The 21,062-nt window shown below is 36.8% G+C and overlaps 2 protein-coding genes across 3 annotated transcripts in view; one reads left to right on the plus strand and one right to left on the minus strand.

Moving 5' to 3' along the window:
* LOC109947142 (uncharacterized mitochondrial protein AtMg00810-like) lies at window positions 1,493-2,095 on the minus strand. The gene has a single exon (XM_020556644.1). The coding sequence runs from the start codon at window positions 2,093-2,095 to the stop codon at window positions 1,493-1,495; it is 603 nt and encodes a 200-aa protein (XP_020412233.1).
* LOC18786356 (serine carboxypeptidase-like 40) overlaps window positions 12,834-21,062 on the plus strand; it is a 33,770-nt gene continuing 25,541 nt past the window's right edge. For both annotated transcript variants that reach the window (XM_020557811.1, XM_020557812.1), the window contains exons 1-3: window positions 12,834-13,419; window positions 14,154-14,261; window positions 14,363-14,637. In XM_020557811.1, coding sequence (XP_020413400.1) covers window positions 13,038-13,419; window positions 14,154-14,261; window positions 14,363-14,637 — 765 coding nt within the window. In that variant the 5' untranslated portion in view covers window positions 12,834-13,037. The remainder of the gene's footprint in view (window positions 13,420-14,153; window positions 14,262-14,362; window positions 14,638-21,062) is intronic.

A 21,062-nucleotide genomic window follows, 5' to 3' on the forward strand; every position in this document is an offset into this window, starting at 1 on the left:
TGTGTATTTCCTCAGTTCTAGCCAGGAGAGTTCGTGGCGGTGCTTCTGAAAAGTAGAATATATGTTCGCTTCCTAGAGCTTTTATCAATAGTGCTTTTGGGAGAATTATGTGTTAGTATTATGCATTGCAACTCATTTTCATTTATTTTTAATTAAAAATGCAAAACGAGAGAATAATTTTCGCATATATTGTACATTGTAATAAAATTATGGAATATCTTATCACAATCTAATTGTGACTGACTTACTAGCAAGCACTCGAGGTATTCTATTCAACTTAACTTTATATGACTACATTACAATAACAAAGTTGTAGCTTATTGTTATTGGGGACCTTCGAAAAAAAAGAGCATAATTACATTATCTAATTGTCAAATGCTACAATCATTCAACAAAATCATGAGAGAACTAGATTAAACAAGAAAAAGGATCATCCCAACAAATTGCATAAGAAAAAATCCCCAAAATTTAACACCCAAACCCTATATTATAAAAACTTAACAGTAACAATTAAAATTTAAAATTGAATAAAAAGAAAGAGAGAAACTAACTAAGATTGAAGAAGCCACCAAAGAGAGGTTGATAGAATTTTGGAGGAAGAGAGCTACTTCTTCTAAGCTCACGAAGTTCAATTTCTGGAGTTATGGGTGGCTAGAAAAGAAAAAAGAAAAAAAAAAGTAGTGATGGTTCATACTTGGGCTTATTTCTACATGGAGATGTGGGCTTAATTCTACATAGAGGGGTGGGCTATTATTTGATTTACCAAGGCTGGTCCTGTACCACTCGGCCTATTCTCCAAAATTAGCATTGGCTTGAAGCCGTTTTGTAAATCCGCCCTTTACTACAATACTCGTACGTCAACAAACCACAATTTGAAGAGTTTAGTTTGAGGACTATTGAATTCCCTTTCTCCAATATAGATGTATAGAAGAAAGAAAGAAAAAAGTTACCTTATTTTTATTGGAAAAGAAATACGAAGAAGTACCCCAACTACAATTTTCTAAAACGAAATTAGCTAAAATTGATTTAACAATCCATGCCAGAAGCTCGTTTTGACTGAATCTATTTGACAAATCGTCCAAGAAAAATGCCTAAAGTAGGTTTATTGATGGAAGGAACTCAAAATAATTAGGGTTTAAACTGATATGTTTATTCTTCTCTCAATGAGGAATATATATATACTACATACAAAGTGGTTACAAATAGGGAATATGTATAAAATCTCCTAATTCTACTCAAATTAGATAATTATAATAAAATATAAATACTATTCCTAATAGGAATGTGGACTCATGCCAACACTCCCCCCTCAAGTTGGTGCATAAATATCAGTAATGCCCAACTTGTCAAGTGAGTCTTCAAATCGGCGCTTTGACACGGCATGGGTCAACATATCTGCAAGCTGCTCTGAAGAAGGGCTAAAAGGTATATAAATTAACTTATGCTCCAACTTCTCCTTAATGAAATGCCAATCAACTTCTACATGCTTAGTTCAATCATGTTGCACCAGATTGTTAGCAATTTCAAATGCTGACTTATTATCCCAGTGGAGCTTTATAGCAGCATTCAGTCTAAACCCAATTTCAGCAAGTAACCACTTTAACCACAGTATTTCACAAACCCCTTGGGCAATCCCTCTGTACTCAGACTCTGCAGAGGACCGAGACACAACATTTTGCTTCTTGCTACGCCATGTAACTAGGTTACCACTAACAAAGGTGAAGTAACCTGATGTAGAACGTCTATATGTAATATTCCTTGCATAATCTACGTTAGTGTAACCTTCTAGATCCAAGTGGCCATTTTTCTTAAATAATAAACCTCTCCCAGGAGTAGACTTTAAGTAACTCAGAATACGCATCACAGCAGCCATATGATCCTCACTAGGTGAATGCATAAATTGGCTAGCTATGGTTACAACAAAGGCAATATCAAGGCGTGTCAATGATAAATAAATCAATCTCCCAACCAATCTTTGGTATCTTTCTTTGTTAGTTGGGACCTGATCCACATAAACACCAATTTTATGATTCTCAACAATAGGTGTATCAGCTAGTTTACAGTCAAGCATTCCAATATTTGCTAGTAGATCCATGACATACTTCCTTTGTGAAAGAAATAAGCCATGTGTAGATCGAGTGACTTCCACTCCTAGAAAGTATTACAGATTGCCCAAATCTTTCATCTTAAATTCAGATGTTAAACGCTTCGGCAGTTCCTCGATTTATACAGTATCATCACCAGTCACAATCATATCATCAACGTAAATAATCAACAAAGTCACCTTACCAGCCCTATGTTTAATGAATAGAGTATGATCAGTATAGGCCTGTTGGTAACCAAACTTCTTCATAGCATTAGTAAATCTGCCAAACCATGCCCGAGGAGACTGCTTTAACCCGTACATCACCTTTTTTAATTTGCACACGTTCCCCGTTTCACCGATAACCTTACACCCTGGTGGAAGACTCATGTACACTTCTTCTTCTAGTTCACCATGTAAGAATGCATTTTTTACATCAAATTGCTTCAGGGTCCAATCCAAGTTTATTGCCAAGGACAACAAAACTCTGACAGTATTCATCTTAGCCACAGGTGCAAAAGTATCATGATAATCAACTCCATATATCTGAGTGAACCTTTTAGCTACTAATCTTGCCTTGTACCTCTCCACAGTACCATCTGCATTATATTTAACTTTAAACACCCATCTTCATTCTACAGGCTTCGTTCCCTTTGATAGATCAACAATGTCCCATGTATTATTTTTTTACAACGCCTCCATTTCAATATTCATGGCTTCAGCCCACTTTGGATCATTAAATGCCTTCTCAACACCGGTTGGAATTTTAATATTATTAAATCTGGTCACAAACGCTTTGCACTCAGGGGATAACCTTTGATCAGACACATAATGGGCAATACATCTCGCTTTGCCTTCTGGTAAGTAACGATCTGGTGGAACCCCACGGTTCCGTCTAGGCAGTAAAACATAAGAATTATCATAATTATGAATAGAAGCACTTACCTTAGGAATATCCAAAGGAGCTTGATCGGGTACTATTAGAGAAACTTCATGGGGTCAATCGGTTCAGTGACAGTAGTGACATCAGTTAAAATAGCAGGTTCAGCTAGTGTAGCAGGTTCGGCAGGTTCGGCCGGTGTATCAAACTATCCAATACTACTTTCCCTTGTAAATCTAGCCAGTTATGTCCTTCACTACTAGTCTCCCCCTGAAGGACATGCTTGGGTGTATCAGAGAAGAACCTTTCGTTCTTAATAAAGGTAATATCTATAGAGACATATAGACATCCGGCTGCAGGATGATAGCATCGGTAACCTTTTTGATGAATAGAGAAACCGAGAAAGACACAGTGGAGAGCACATGGGTCCTGCGTACTCCTCTTATTCTGATGGAGGTGAACATAGACGATACAACCAAACACCTTTGGAGACAAAGTTAGCATAGAAGAGGCAGAGATATGATGGGTCAGTACTTGCATAGGAGTTTGGAAATCCAAAACTCGTGAAGGTAGACGATTCAAGAGATAGATGCATAGGTAACAGCATCCATCCAAAACCGCTTTGGAATTGACGCACGAAGCAGCAGAGCACAAGCAACAGCAAGGATCTGCCCATTTTTACGTTTAGCAACCCCATTATGTTGTGGTGTTTGAGGGCAAGTAGTTTCATGGAGCACACTCTTAGTGTGAAAAAAAATGGGATAACGCCAAATTAACAAATTCTCCACTATTATTAGATCGAAAAACCTTGATTGGGAGCATAAATTGAGTCTGAATCATCTTATAGAAACGCTGAAAAATTTCGACCACATCACTTTTATTTTTCATCCCATATAACCACAACATACAAGTGTAATCATCCACAAAGAACACAAACCAACGAACTCCCAAGGCTGTAGAAACAAGAGAAGGTCCCCAAGTATCAAAATGAACTAAATCAAATGGCATAAGCCGTTTATTACAACTTATAGGGTAGGATACTCGATGACTCTTAGCTAAAATACAAGTCTGACATTGGAAAGCAGACTCGTTGACACCACTAAATAATGCAGGAAACAAATGTCATAAATATCCAAAGGAGGCATGATCAAATCTGCAATGTAGCAACCATATCCAGCGATGCTGGGAAGTTTCGGCGCTACCAGCATGAAGGACCTGACTAGTTGCCACATCATCCACATAATAAAGCCCCCTATTTTTAGTACCACGACCAAAGATCTCTTGAGTCTGGATATCCTGTAGTAGACAAAAGACGGATACATCAGTACAATGCAATTTAGCTACTCAGTAACTTACAGTACATATAATAAATTACTAGACAATAACACTTGTCTAATGGTAAAGCAGGTGTCAAGACTACAGAACCAGCCCACATGACAGGAGCAATAGCATTATTAGCAATCAGAGCATGATCAATGAGGCAGAAGAGTAGTAGAGAATAAAGCAGAAGTATACGTCATATGGTCAGTAGCTCCTGAATCAATAATCCAACCTATATTTCTTGTTTCATGGGCATGGAAATCCTTGCCAAATTTACTTGGAGAAAGAGGTGTTGGAGTGCTTGAAACCACGGTCAAAGTCGGAGGAGAGTAGCAGTAAGGTGGCCGTGCCCAGTGGTGATGTCAGCCACAGAAGTGAGGGCAACAACCACATGAGCTTTGCTGTCCAGTTGTTCCCTTTTTAAACGTCTCCACTCCTTCTCCTAATCTGGTACCCCATGCAATGCCAGTGTGTGTCGATAGTATGTCTCTTTTGACAGGACCCACCCCGAATTCCTCGGAATTCAGGACAAATCCTGTGAAAATTTCGGACATCTCACCGATGCCGGGCCCACTTACTAAAGACCGAGACTTTCTACCAAAATTTTGGCAGTCTCCCCTGTAAATCGAACATTTTTCAATATTTTAACCTGCACAAAATTCACAATTTAATATCCCAACAGGCAGCATGCACCAATCACATAATCGACCTCCAGCCCTAACATAATTGGAAACAGAACCGCCAGCAATGTTCTTAAATCAAAATAATGCATTAAACAATGCAGATAATAAACTCAAACTTATTTATAAATGCCCACTGCAAATAACATAAATTAACTTCCCGAATTTTTAGCATGCATCAACTACCATCTATGAATTATCACCAATAGTCCCAGGGGCCTCAACCCATTATACCACATAATCAAACCTAAAAAGAACATTTATTTTGAAATGGACCTCAGATAGGTCAGGACCACATACAATATTCAATATAATACACTCACACAACCCTTCCTTAGCCAAACGAGGGTATGAACAAATATTTAATCGCACCTCGGTTTCAACCGAGTTTCAGGACCAACGGTAAGGTCAGAACCAGACTCCACAAAACCACATAAGTAATGTTTAGTTTGTGGCTGCACCTAGGTATTACCATAGGCTACCTACATACCCCTTGTGAGGGATCAAGCCACACGTAGTTCTTTCCACAAAAATCCCGGTTCCAAATACATACAATGATAGGACCCGACCCAATTCCACTTTGGAATTCGAGCCGAACCCTGTTCATGTCCGACACCTGGCGGATACGGGGCACAAATGACCTATTTGCCCTTCCATTCAAATACAGTTTATCTCAAGTTTGACTTTGCCGAAACTTCGGCAGAGTTTCCCCTGTAAATTGAACATTTCCCAAAATTTCTACATGTCAACAAACATTTATATATCCCACTCATTCAGCATATGTAAAGAATATCCAAGCAAATCAAGCATCATATTATTCTGGCCTCAGGCTGTAGCAATTAAAATAAATAAATCTGCTAATAAAATTCATCTCAACTTTCAGAACAATAATAATACACTGGCAATCTCAAACATTCTAACTCGTGGCTGCACCTTGTAACTATAGGCTGCCTACGTACTCTTACTTTGGAATCAAGCCACACGTAGTTCTTTAATTGCAAAACCACTCTAGTTCTCAAGTTTCATCTCAGCTTTCTGTTTCAAGCTTCCTGGCATTTCTCACATGGCAATATACAATGAAACGAAAAAATAAAAACATTTATATCAAGTAACCATGCTTGGAAAGCCATAACCATCAATTCTTCGTGACACCAATGGTGACACGTCCTGTCCAGTAATCCTCGCTGGACTCAGGAGACATCTGGTCAACCTGATCTGCAAATCTCGCTCCCACAGTCAGGATATCTCTAAGACTTGTGAGGCAAATATGCTAGAAAGACTTAAGTTATTTAATACCATATCCAATAATAAAAATATAAAGGCAAACAACTTAAATAAAATAAAATAAGATAAATTAAAGCAAAATGGATTAAAATAAAATAAACAAGTTCCGAATACCCTTGTATCGAACTCACGTAAGGTTCATAAGTAAACATATATATATATAATTCCATCTATTACTTGTAAAACAAACGTGACGCTTAGGAAAATAATGGTAACAGTATAAAATCCTCAATTTAGTTTAAAAGCATCTCAAAACTTAAATTCTCTCCACCTAGTCGTACCCCTATTTCTGATCCACCAATTCTGTATATGCCGTCAATTCCATATATCCGTCAATTCCATTAATAATCTGTCAATTCCAATGTTAGTCCATCAATTCCATCCTCGCAGGTCTCAGAGATAACACTTCAATCTGAGCCGCAATCCTCGCAGGCCTCGGAGACACCAAGTCCATCCGAGCTGCATTCCTTGCAGGCCTCAGGGGACTATTAGTCAGCCTGAGCCGCAATCCTCGCAGCCTTCGGAGATACTAGATTAGCTGAGCCGCAATCCTCATACCACACGGTTCAGGCGTCCCCGAAACTCATGGGGCATTATCATAAATAACAAACTGTCTCAAGGTAACTAGGGGGTACCCTCGCGGTGGGTTTGAAAACCATAATACGTCATTTATATAAACTTTCAATAACTTGGTTCTCAACTAAACTTAAAATATATATATATATGCCAAAATCTGATAAAAATCAAAAACTATAATTCTTCCTTTTCAACCACTGAATATATGTATCAATTACTTAGCTAGTTTGTTAACCATATCGATCTTTGACTAACATATCATTCCAATACTATATTTATAATCTTACAACACAGTTAACCACATGAATATATAAGCAGGTGATAAATAAACAGATAATTAAATACTCATCTTGAATTCACATAAATTCAAGAAATTAAGACCATAAATAAACCAATTGAACACTCGCACGCACATGAACTTTCTAAAAGTTTGAACATATTCTATGGAGCTCATCCTCAATATTTTATCCAAAGTCCTGGCACTGGGCTTCTAGAAGTGCGTGCATTGAATTGAAGGTCATTCTCGGGCCTATGTAAGCTTTTCCAATGATTAGAATGGTCTAGAAGCGCCTCGGGACTCAAAAGTGATAAGTCCCAAAAAGTCAACCTAGGACCCGTGGGGTCCACAACCTCAAAATTATGATCCGAGAGTACCTAGAGGTTCTAACATCCCTAGGACATATGTCCTGAGAGTCTGATCTCAATCGGACGGTCGGACTACTCATGATCGAACAGTCGGACTATTCACGATCGCACGATAGGATGGTTACTGTAAACCAAGCCCTAGGGTTGGCCTTTTCGGAGTATCCGGGACTCCGATTCACAATCCATTGAATCCTACACAATCCTGGAATTGCATAGATCAACATATAAGAAATTGATTGCAATCCAACGGTTCAAACGTATCAAACCCGGAAATCACACAATATGTGAGATCCGTTCAAGGTTCAAACGTTGTCCGAATTGAGATCTGCGAATTCCTACGCGCTCGTGAAAACATAAGGATAATTTTAGAACATGATGTCAGACCACCACCCTGCCCATGCACCTCCACACGCGCCGGCAGCGCGTGGGTATCTAGAGTAAACTCCGACGGCCGAAAAAACTCCAAACCGCTGGCCAAGATTCCTGCCCTAGGTCCAGGACATCAATTAGAGTTACTTTTGTTCTTGGACCAATACCAAAAACTAACCGGAACTAGCCGAAACCGTCGGCATAATATGGGTATATGGGACAATCTGTGAAACTTCAATATCTACATAAATGGATAGAGCACGAAGATTAGATGAAGTTTCATACCTTACTCGACAGATTTCGTGGCCGGGATCGCCGGAAAATGCAAAAATACCTCCGAAAAAAGCCTAACCATTTCTTAGCTTCGGTTCGAGCCCATCATTAGCCAATTGGATCGGGTCTTAGGTGGGTTTTATAGAGGAGGACGAGATGAACACTTTTCTTGAAGGTGGCATGGCCATCTGGTGAACGATAACGTCGATTTTGTGGCTTGGAAGTCGAACAGTCATTGTTGCTACAGTGACTGTTGAAAAACAAAGAAGAAGAAAAATGGCTGAAGCTGCTGGGGGAGGAAGAAGGAGAGAAAAATACAAAGAGTTCTGGTACTGTAGCAATAAGAAATTTTAAAATTCCATTTACGTCATTTACGTTTCTTGACCTTTCCTCCTTTGTTACGACTCGGAATTGGGCCTGCCACATGTCTACGAACTCGTATTGTCGAGCTCTACGCGATGGTATCACCCAAATCCCCAAATTCCTCCCCAGTCAAAAAGTCAACTTTAAACCTAATAAAATATTCTAGGGGTATAATTTTCTTTAATCAGAATAAATTATTAATTAAAAATTAATTAAAGACCGGGTTGTTACATACAATCAATGACAACAATACAAAATAGTAAATTCTAGAATTATTCCTTTCCCTTTTAATTTAAATCCAACACACCAGACAGTATTCTTTTTAAGCATCAATCTTTCCCCGATATAGTTAACTAATCCCTTTTTCCTCTCCTTGTTCTTTTACCACACGCCGAAACTCTCCAAAGCCACGTGTGATAATCCATAACAAATCACAAGGTCTCACACGCCGGAATATTCCAACGCCACGTGTGAGACCAAATAATCGCATAATCTTCGCATACGCCGGAAATTCCAACGCCACGTATGGGAAGTGTCTTACACGCCGAAAATTCCAACGCCACGTGTGAGACCTAATAATCACATTATCTTCCCATACGCCGGAAATTCCAATGCTACGTATGGAAAGTATCTCACATGCCGAAAATTTCAACGCTATGTATGAGACCTAATAATCACCTTATCTTCCCATACGCTAGAAATTCTAATGCCACATATGGGAAGTGTCTCACACGCCAGAAATTCCAACCCCACGTATGGGAAGTATGTACTTTTACATAATGTAATCATATAACTTTGCACAATAAAACGTAATATCTAATTCCCAATTTCCCCCAAAAATTCATCCAAGACTTAATCACAAATAACTTGACCCTTTACATAACTCATCGTCAAATAATTCAAACCTTCAAATAACAATATAACATTTAATAATCCCTCAGTTTAAAACAATAAATTAATCTCATAATCCCACGTAATCCCATAACCCAAATAACGGTCAAGACTTGTCAATAGGGTCGTTTTAATCCTTCTAGAAAGGTGAAACTACCTCAGAAGACTCACGATCAATCATGGGTCAAACTACCCAAACATGGTCAAACGGGCCCGCAAGGCCCATGACCTCCAAATTCTGATTCGAAAGTTCCTATGGGTTCTACAAGGTTTAGGATATACGTCCTGCAAGTTTGGTCCCGATTGAATGGTCGGATCGCTCGTGATCACCAGATCGAACGGTTATTGTAAAACACAAACTTCAAGTTATTAAATCAGAACATTCGGGGCTCCGATCCACGATCCGTGAATTCCTACATGACCCTAGGAATGCCTTGATTAACATATATTAAATTCAAGACTATCCAATGGTTCAAACCTATCGAACCCGGATAACGCACAATATGCGAAATTCAATTTAAAATCAAACAGTATCCAAATTGAAATCCGAGCACCCTTACGCGCTCGTGAGAACCTGAAGATCACCTCGGGACACAATGCCCATTTTCTACAGTGCCCACGCGCCGACAGCTCGTGAGTGTCCAAAGCGATAACCTTTCGCCAGAAAAACTCAACATTACGACTCAAGACTCCTACCCTAGGTTTAACACCCTATTTGGAGTCACTTTAATTGAAATATTATATGTAAATACTATATTTATGAGTGGATATTCTTATTAAACAATTTTTTTTTTAATGGATGGGAAAAGAGAAACCTAGATAATAAGGATATGAACCAAAAATCAGAGGACGATCATAAGAGATAAGTGAAATTTTTGTGGGAACATGAATATGAGGATGACAATGTATTAAATTATTTGTTTAGGCATAAAAATAAGTTTGTAAAAGCATATTTTGAATATGCTATGAGTCATATTCAATAAATAATATATAGTTTTAGTTTGAAGACATTTCTCTCAAATTATTTTAGAATTAGCTTGAATTCTAAAATTTCGTACATGAGAAGCGAATGAGATGGTAACCCAATCACTTTCTTCCCCTTCATTACCTCATTTAGTATTTTGTTATGTTACATACTTACATAAAATTTCGAGTATTTGAGTTGAAATTGTATATATTATATGTAAGCATAACATTTATGTATTTACTATTGATTATAAAGTGCAATATGTATTATTTAAGTATTATATTATTATATATATTCGTATTCAACATTTTTTTTTATTGATCAGAACATGAACCAATTATATTACGAAGATATGAACCAAAAAACAAAGAAGGGTCATAAGGGAAATTTTTGTTGGAAGATGCTATGAGTCATCTTTTATTATAAGACATTTGTTTAAAGTTATTTTTAGAATAAGCACGAATACATATATATTTTTATATAATAATATGTCATCTTGAGAAGTAATTATAGTGTGGTTTCAGAGTATGGTCATATAATATTTATTATAATATAAGTGGATATTTATTGATATTATGTCTTAAAAGTTGAATATCTTATCATTAAATGATATTAAACACGTAAGTGAATTATACTATGTAGTTGTATTTTAGTTCCTTATAGTAATTTATTCACATTTAAGAAATAACAAAACAAAAAGAATAGTTTAGAGTTTCAAAAATTGTTTTTGGTTACACGTTAAAAAACAATTTCAATTTGGCCAATTGAATTTATATAAAGTTACCCAAGTTTTATTGATTTTGGTTACAAGTTATATAAAGCAACCCCTAACTCATGAATCATGAAAAAAATCTGCAAATGTATAATTGTAATAACATTATGGTCCACCCTAATCCATAACACTGTAATACCCTAATTTACAAAGAAAATGACACACAATACCAACGTAAGAATGGACTTTTGAGGAATAAAATTATGTCATTATCCTTGTAAATACAACTAAAAATCTTGTAATCTATGAGAAAACTGTAAACTTTCTTCTTTTATACTTGTGATCTTGAAATTTAATCCTAACAATGTACTATAAAATCCATGGCCATGTTAGGAAAAGAATATACATTTATAATACTTAGTGGATGTCTATAAAAGTACAGCCATGTAACATAGAGTTCAACAATTAATATAGTTCTTATTTTAGAAATTGATTTCAACCAATTACATAGACAAAACTCAAGGTGAAAAAAATTTGATGGATAAAGACTTTCAAGCTCTCAAATAAATGTTGATGCGCATTCACGAATTCTATGAAACAAAAGAAACAAAAAATTAAAACTATCAACCTCAATTGTTTTTTAAAAACTAGGCATAAAATACGGAGGAATTAACCACAATTAGCTATCATAATTCATATAAATAAAACCAGCAACTCATAATGAACTTGAGTAAAGCTACAATGAGGTCACATATCGAAATCAGAAGGAAAAAAAAAGTCTAAAACGGTTCTCATTAAAATAAAAAAAAAAAGCCATTGCGAAATTCATAAGCATGTCATCGGGAGTCAAATAGAATAAACTCAGTTGAAAAATAACATGTCAAATCATATGCCAATTGCCAAACAGGAAGGGCATAATTGCACGACCCTTATGCAACTGCATTGTTTCTCTCTTAACCTTCAAATGTTGCTGTTGTGAGAATTTCGAAATACTAGAGAAGGAAGCCTTAACCTTTACCTGCTATAGTAGGTTATGTTTCAGTTTGTTTATAAATCAATTATCATGTGCTCTATTAAAGACAAAAGGCGCATCCATGCGCTTGGTGCACCCTAGTCGTTGCCTTCACGATGATAGCAAAAGACGCATGCACTACAAGGCACATACCACTCCTTGCATGTCACATTCAAGTATCAATCATTGCACCACAGCCTCAACCACAGTTATCATCTCATCTCTTGTCTTCTTTCAATTTTTTACTTCCAAGAAAAAGTACAAGGAAAAACAATTCATGGAAATGATAAAAATTAGCATGTTTACTTACAAGTAATGGAAATGATAAGAAAGTGAATTATTTTCATTCATGAGTTTCATGCATTTACTTACATATGAGAAATCATTTAATACGCGAATTTCACTTACAAATCCTTAATCAAATACTCAAAGGAATGGAAATCGGATCCCTCCTAGTTGGTTTGATTCTTATTCCTTATTTATCCTATTCCGTTTTTTCTTATTCTGATTACTTATAAGTGAACATGCCATGGGTCTTTCTAAAAATATTAAATGGGAGCCACCACCTCCAACTTTAAAGTTAGTTTTGATGGCCAACGTGGTCTAACTTAGTGAAAAAGGGTCTTGACTTGCAGACCAGTAGTCACATCTTCGAATCCCCTTAACATCTTAAATTATTTGTTACTCATTTCCTTTGTCAGGTTGGATCATTTCATTTTATATAAATTAAAATGCATGTGTTAGTAAATTACCAAAGCACTCCCTAAACACAACTCACATGGCATAACATGACGTGTGACAGAACATACAAAGTCTTCACAACCATCTGGTCCCTCTATCTTGTCATATAAGACTGAGTGACCTCTCATAGCCTTTCGTGGAGATTTCTTAGAACAATCATTCCTTCTTTGCATCCAAACCTAAAAATCCAAAGCCTCTGATCTCCCTAATTCATATATCTCTTTTTCTCTCCTTAATTCATATGACTGTCAAAATGCAAAACAAGCCTTGTTTACTTCTTTTCTTAGTTCTCATTCTTTCTTGCTTCATAGCTCAAATCCTTGGGAACAAGCAATCACAAGCACTTGCTCAACTTTTCAAGTCCAAGTTGAAGGAAGGCTCAGGCATCGACACGAGCCAATTCGAGGCAATTCTTCACGCCAATGGAACCAAAATTCATCCTCAGGAGGGGTTGAAGGAGAAGGACAGGATTGATATCTTGCCTGGACAACCCCATGTGAATTTCTCTCAGTATGGTGGGTATGTTACAGTGGATAAAGAAGCAGGTCGTGCATTCTTTTACTATTTTGCTGAAGCAGAGAAGGCTAAGGATTCCTCACCTCTTCTTCTATGGCTCAATGGAGGTAAATTACTTTCCTACTCTTGCAATGTAGTCAACGTCACCAGCTCAATGATGCTGGTATAATTTGTCGCTGCTTGGAAAATTATGTGTGGTTGATTGTGATTTCCTCTTTGTCCATGCATACATTATTTCCTTTAATTCTATTGGTTTTAGTTCTTTGGGTATTTAAAGGGATGAAAATACATCCCATTAAAATGCGAACAAAATAAATAAATCTCTGTTAATTGTAAATTACGCTAGAATTTGCATCCATCAATCGCTGACAATGATTCATCACGACGGACAAACTTCCCTCCTTTCATATTTTCTTTAACAATAATTAATTACCATTACTCATTATTTTAAATTTGTCATTGTTAGAAACATTTCAACTTTCATTCACATTAATTCCTCAGGTGGCTTCCTGCCCCCCTCTTTAATTTGAGGAATGGCTGCGATAACAAATCCCAGAATTCACTCTTGTGGATGGCATCCCGGCGCTCAAGCTGTAGCTGTATATTTTTCAGCAGGGAAATATACAAAAATTTAAAATTCAACGTTGAGAAAGTTCTTGGTTGATAATATGCAGCTCAATTATTTATCATTAATATAATGAATCTACTTTTTTTGGTAGAGAGAGAGTGTGTGAAGACTGTAACTTCCAGTGACATTATCTATTAGTTTGATGGCAATTTAATAATTATATTACCTGTATGTCTATAATTTAAACGTTGCAATGACTTAATGTCTTCACAGGACCTGGATGTTCTTCTCTTGCCTACGGAGCAATGCTAGAGCTTGGACCGTTCCGAATCCACAGCGATGGAAAAACACTTTACCAAAACAAATTTTCATGGAACTATGGTAAATCTAACACAATTAAAAGGGACTAAAGTATGATTTTCAATGCTTAAAGAAATTGATCTTCTTCTTTTTTTCTTTTTCTTTTTTTGTATTTTTTTCAGCCGCTAATGTTTTGTTCCTTGAGTCCCCTGCCGGGGTGGGATTTTCGTACTCGAATAAAACATCTGATTATGATGCCAACGGGGATAGAAGAACAGCTGCAGATAATTATGTGTTTTTGGTGAATTGGTTGGAGAGATTTCCAGAACACAAGGACAGAGAGTTCTATATTTCTGGTGAAAGCTATGCAGGGCATTATGTACCTCAACTTGCACACACTATTCTTTACCATAATAAGAGGGCTAACAAGACAATTATCAACCTCAAGGGCATAATGGTAATTCTCTCTCTCTCTCTCTCTCTCTCTCTCTCTCTCTCTATTGTGAAGTAAAAATCTATTGCTAATAAATATTGGAATTTAGACTCTATTTGGTACTATGTTCTTGGATTCTTGGTAGTTAGTGTGTAATAACCGATCTTAAATTAATATTTAATTATTTGAGTATTCAAATAAAAGACAATTTACCTACATAATATTTTAATGGGTTTAAAAGTTGACTTTTTATTTGGGACAGAATTTGAGGATTGTAGTAGTATCGTTGCGTAGAGCATGTCGAGATGAGTCCGTAGACAAGTAGTGGGCTCAAATCAGAGTTATAACAAAGAAATTATGATATACGGAAGCCCAATGGCATAACCGTAAATATTTTTTGAAGTTATTTTTTTAAGAGTGGTGATTTCCCCACTCCATTTTATAACTAAATAATGAGTACTGTAAGTGGATAAAATTGGAGTGGGGAAATCATTTAAAACCCAGATTCTTTTTTTTTCTTTTCTCCCTCAATTCTCTCTCTGCCACCGATCTTTGGCCGGTGACATCTCCTCCCTCCAGCCAACGTTGGCCACGAGACCACTTGCGTTAGAACTGTCTCGACCTCCTCCACCTGTTCCACCCCTTCTCCGACGAGCCTAGCCACCCCTTCGCTTACGGTAGCTCGATAAATTTCCAATTTTTGTCAAAACTTTCCGTCGTCATTTCTGACGATTTTAGCTACCAAAATTGTCAATTCAGGTATGCTTTTTCATCCTCTAAATGTGTTCTAGTTGATGGTTGGGTTGATTAGGATCGATTTTTGCGTTTTGGAACACGTTTTATCGCTGAAATTTTCAGCCAGTTTTCAGCTCTTAATTCCGGGCATCTCCGGCCACTTTTTGGCCATGGTCCAAGAACAAAAATTGCTCCACTCATTGTCCAGGTCACGTAGGTATAGGTCTTGACCAGCGGTGTAGAGGCTTTCCGGTCGTCGAAATTTCTTTGGGCACCACACCCTCACTACTACAAAAAGTGAAAAAGACGACCAGAAAACAACGACGGTCTAAGTGAAAACCGTCGTGGTTTATAAAAAGACGACGGTTCTAAAAACACCGTCGTGTAATACAACCTTAGACAACTAAAAAATGGAGTTTCAAATGGCTGTTCAAAAACAACGACGTACATAATTAAACAACCGACGTCTATTTGAAACAGATTTCCGCAGTGTAAAATCAATGCCAACAAAGAACGGCAGAAGTTATGAATCGACCGACGTAGAAAGTAAAGACGACGATTTCAATAAAAACTGCCGTTTTTACTCATAAAATAACACGACGAGGTTTTCGTATAAGACGCCGTATAATTACAAACAAATCCACGGCTTTAAAATACAAAATATCGCCGTATTAAATTAATTTACAACGACGGAAAATATAAATATATCGACGTCATTCTCGTATAGTTCTACTACGTTATCTTTAAATCGTACAATAAAATTTATCGTCGTATTTATTCATTTTATACGTCGTACCTTTAATTTTAACGGTCGTCTTAATAAGAATTTTTGTTAACAATTTTTTTCTTTGATTTTCTTATCCTACGTCGGTAGATCTACTTAATGACAAGAATTGAAATAACCATGACGGTTTATATAGAACACCGCCGACATAATCAGTTTTGTCTGAGATCCCAAGGGTTACGAAATCTTACCAGATGGAACTCTGTTCCACATCATAATCTTAACAGATGACACAGATTTGCAAATATTGCGTCGTGTTAGTTTACAAATTCTAGAACATTAATTTCCCTCATTTTAAATTTCCTCGGGAAAGAAAAATCTATTTATCACGCTTTGGAATTGAAAACTAAAACTGAAAGAATACGGGAAAAAAAACTCCATTTATAATTTAAAATTAAAATCCACGTCGGTTGTAGTACACTTAACGACGTTTAACAAAATAATCTACGTCGGTAATTATAAATCTACCGCCATCGTAACTTAATATAGACGACGAGAAAAGACGACGGTAGAACAGAAAACCGCCGTTGTTTCAGTTTCTTTAACATATCTTTCTGCAGGACTTGTGTAGTTCAAAGCATTGACAATGTCTTCATCATATCTCCCAGAAACTACTGATTCAATTGCTCATGCTTTAGAGGCCATCTGAAGCCATTTCTATTCTTTATCGCATTCTTGAAACCCATCTTCTTCTTCTGAAGCTCTACGGATAAAGGAAGAGGCTATCACAATAAATCCGACGGATCTTCTTAGGCAAGAAAATCAAGCAGAGGATCAGGCACATCTGATCTTCAGATTTCCCTGAGAAGCGAACTTTCCTTCGACAGCGAGTGGAGGCCAGGCTTGCATCTCTTTTGATGGAAAGCAAGGAGTATTCAGAAGCACTAAGTGTCCTATCAGGCTTGATCAAGGAAGTGAGAAGGCTAGTTGACAAGCTTCTTCTTGTGGACATATATTTGATGCGAGTAAGCTCAATTTCTCTTTGAGAAAACATCCAAATTATTATCTTTGAGACATGAGAGACTGAGAGAGGAAGAACTTGGAACCTTAAATGTAAACCGAAAATGAATGAAAGCGACAAATTTATAGAATAAATTTTTAAAACCAACGGCGGTCCTTACAAACAAACCGCCGTTTAAATTGTAAAATCAACGTCGGTATGATCGACGTATATTACAGAAATCCACGTCGGTAAATTAATAAAAACGACGTGTTAAATAATATACCATGACGCGAGTTATTACTTATGTACTTTAATTTTTGAGTTTACTACGACGGTACCTACAAACTACTGTCGTATTTATTTACCACGTCCGAAGTTAAATGTACCGTCGTATTTTGTAATTTATACGTCGTAGTTATATGTAACCGCCATATTATTTTTTTGAAATGGTTTTATATGTAAGCAACTTTTCGTCTACTTGACTTACACATTTGTTGTTTTTATATTCTTATTTTATTTAAATCTGTCATCCAAAAAAGAAACTTTACATATTGCAGAATATTAATTTCCTTCGTTTTAAATTTCCTCCGGAAAAAAAACTCTATTTATAACGCACTGTAATTGAAAAATAAACTGAAAGGTCACGGGAAAAAAAATTCTATTCATAATTTAAAAATTAAAATCCACGTCGGTTATATTAAACCTAACGACGTTAAATGAAATGATTCCACGTCGAATGAAAAATATTGCGTCGTTTTAGTTAAAAACGACGTAGTTAAATGTAACCGCCGTATTATTTTTTTGAAATGGTTTTATATGTAAGCAACTTTTCGACTTACACATGCACTGTTTCCAAACCCGATTAAAAATTTCAATCTCCCAGAGAAACCTTTTCGTCTTTTTTCCTTGTCAGAGCATTGTCAGAGTTTCTCATCGTCTTCCTCTCGTCTTCTTCGTCGTCTCTGAACTTAAACATCGATCATCTTCCTCTTGCTTTCATTGCACGCAAAAGGTAAGCTTTCATTTTCACTATTTTGGTTACTGTTTTGCATGCTCATACGTTTTTTGTTTGAAAAATCTTTTTACCTTTTTTCTGGCCAAAATCATTTTACTTCTTTCCAAGTTTGATAAAATATACAGACAAAGAGAGAAAGTTTCCAACTTTGAAGACAACTACATCAACTAAATAAGACGACGGTAGACCACGACGGTTCGTCAGTTGTTCTAGCGTCGTCTGAAAATTGACAAAGTTGTTTTTAAAATAATAGTCTTTTTTTATATGCTTGTTTAATTGCAGGTTTGATTTCGCTGAACAATGGTTTTTGTTTTTCCCTTATTTGATAAAATATAAAGAAAAAGAAACTAGGGTATGAACATAAATACCACGACGTTATATAAATAATAGTTTACCACGACGGTGTATTACTATTGACGTCGTATGAACATAAATACCACGACGTTATATAAATAATAGTTTACCACGACGGTGTATTACTATTGACGTCGTGTGAACATATATACCATATCATACGTCGTATTTTTTTAATACCGTCGTTTGTGTTCTTAATGTTTTCCTGAAATATTTTCACTTGCAGTTTTGTCTGTTAAAATGGTTTCTCAACAACAAACTAAGGATTCTGGCTCCAAGAAGCTTGGAATGGTAGCTCCTCAAGATAAGTCTTCGAAGGAGATGAAGTCTTCGAAGAAGATGAAGTTTGCTTCATCATCTGCTGAGACAGAACAAACCAGCCAGACAACAATCTCAGATGATTCAAAGACTGGTCGAGGTATGAGCACAATGCCTCGTGTTGTGAAGAGAAAGCTTCAGAAACTGAGGCCAATTGTTGAGTACAATAAAAGGGGGAAAGGTGTTGGCCAAGCACATATTGAGATGCAGTCGTATATTGGTGTGTTGGCACGCTCCAGGATCCCACTTGTGGACAAGAAATGGTCCCAAATCCCCAAGGATATAAAGGAGCAGATTTGGGAAGCAGTTGACATGGCTTTTGTCGTAGGCCAAGGGGGCAAGACCTCTGTTTTAGCTTCTGCTTCCAAGAAATGGAAGGATTTCAAGTCTACACTAACGAGGCATTATATCCTTCCATACACCAATGACAGGGAGAAATTAAGCCAACCCCCTGAAACATATAAATTCATAGAGAAAGCACAATGGGATGCCTTTGTAGCTTCAAGGCTATCCAAAGATTTTGAGTCTGTGCATTCTCAACATGCACAGATTAGGGAGAAACTCGAGTACAATCATCGATTGTCTCGAAAAGGATATGCTGGATTGGAGGATCAATTGGAGGAAACCATGCCTGGGGTAGAAATTGATCGATCTACCTTATGGAAGAGAGCTAGACAGGACAAACATGGTAACATCCCTGATCCAAAGGTGGCAGAGAAAGCAAAATTAATTGTAAGCCTACTATCACTCTGTTTTAAATTTTTATTAAACTGTGAATTATTCTTATTACGTCGTATGTTATATTTTTCGTCGTGTGAATGATATTACCACGTCGAAAAGTTTTTAAAAACGTCGTTAAAGGTCTAAATAGGAATCACTACTATGTTTTCTGTAATTACAGCATAAGACGTCGGTGGTTCATTTTCGCGTCGTGTGAATGATATTACCACGTCGAAAATTTTTTAAAAACGTCGTTAACGGTCTAAATAGGAATCACTACTCTGTTATCTTTAATTATAGCATAAGACGTCGGTTGTTTATTCATTTCGTCGTTTTAAATAAATAACCACGTCGGTATAACTACCGTCGTGATAAGTTATAATAACGTCGGTTTATACGTTATTGCGTCGTGTGAAATTATATAATACGTCGTTTGTACATAAATAACCGTCGTGTGTTTTTTTGTTTATCTTTTTTTAGGATGAATTGCAGAAACAAGTCTCGGAAGGCAAAGTCAGAGTAGATGGCAGCAATGATGTGCTGACCATGGCTTTGGGCCCCGAGCATCCAGGCAGACTGAGGGGAGTTGGTGCTGGTGTTTCCCCAAGGCAATATTTCAATTTGCCCAAACCACAGAGGGTGAGCTTTGACGACCGTTTGAAGGACAGTTTAAGAGTTCTCCTTCAAGAAGAGACTAAAAAGATGGAGGCTAAGGCAAGGGAAGAGGCCTTAAGGATGGAGGCTAGGACAAAACAATTGGTAGAGGCTGAGAGGGAGCATTTCCTGAGTCAGCTTTCCCAATTAATTCCCAATTTTGATCCAAGCATGCTTAAACCAAGAATTAGCCAAAGCCCCAAAAATCCAATGTCTGACAAAGCTAGCTGCTCTGGAGGTGATGTGAGATCCCTACATTTGGAGGATGATACTGCCAAAATGGGGAAACATCAGCCAGATGAAGAGAAGGAAGAAGAAAAAAGAGATGAAGAGAAGGAAGAAGAAAAGGAGAAAGAAGATGAAGAAAAGCATGACGACAAGGTATGTTCACATAACTTTGCCTTTTTTATTTGTTTTTCAAAATTTCAGACGTCGATATTTTTATTTAATCCGTCGTTTGTTTAAAACTTAGACGGCGGAATTTTTTTAAGACGTAATAAAATATTTAAACGACGGTTTTTGCACCGTCGTTTAAATGGTTTCAGACGACGCTTTATTCATAAAACCGTCGTCTTTATTGAATTACCACGACAGTTTTTTCACCGTCGTTTAAATACTTTTAAGACGACGTTTTATTACTTAAACCGTCGTCTTTATTGAATTACCACGTCATTTTTTTTATTTCTTTAAACAGGTTATTGAAGTTGGTGCTTATTCAAAAATGGAGGCGCCATCTTCTTTAAAAACCCTTTGTCGTTTTGTGGAAACGACACTCCTGCCTGAGGATAAGACAGTCCAATTTACAATTGATAAGGAGGTGTTTGGTGGTGAGCGCGATACCTTCCTCCTGCCTGAAGATATTACACAATTTGCAGGCATGGAAGAAATTGGAGCTACTGTATTGGCTGTATATATGAGGTTTGTAC

The sequence above is a fragment of the Prunus persica genome, chromosome G2 (assembly GCF_000346465.2).
Source record: "Prunus persica cultivar Lovell chromosome G2, Prunus_persica_NCBIv2, whole genome shotgun sequence".
Classification (NCBI taxonomy): Eukaryota; Viridiplantae; Streptophyta; class Magnoliopsida; order Rosales; family Rosaceae; genus Prunus; species Prunus persica.

Excerpts from the sequence above, each read along its gene's own strand:
- LOC109947142 (XM_020556644.1), bottom strand. The coding sequence starts at position 2,095 with ATGGATCTACTAGCAAATATTGGAATGCTTGACTGTAAACTAGCTGAT.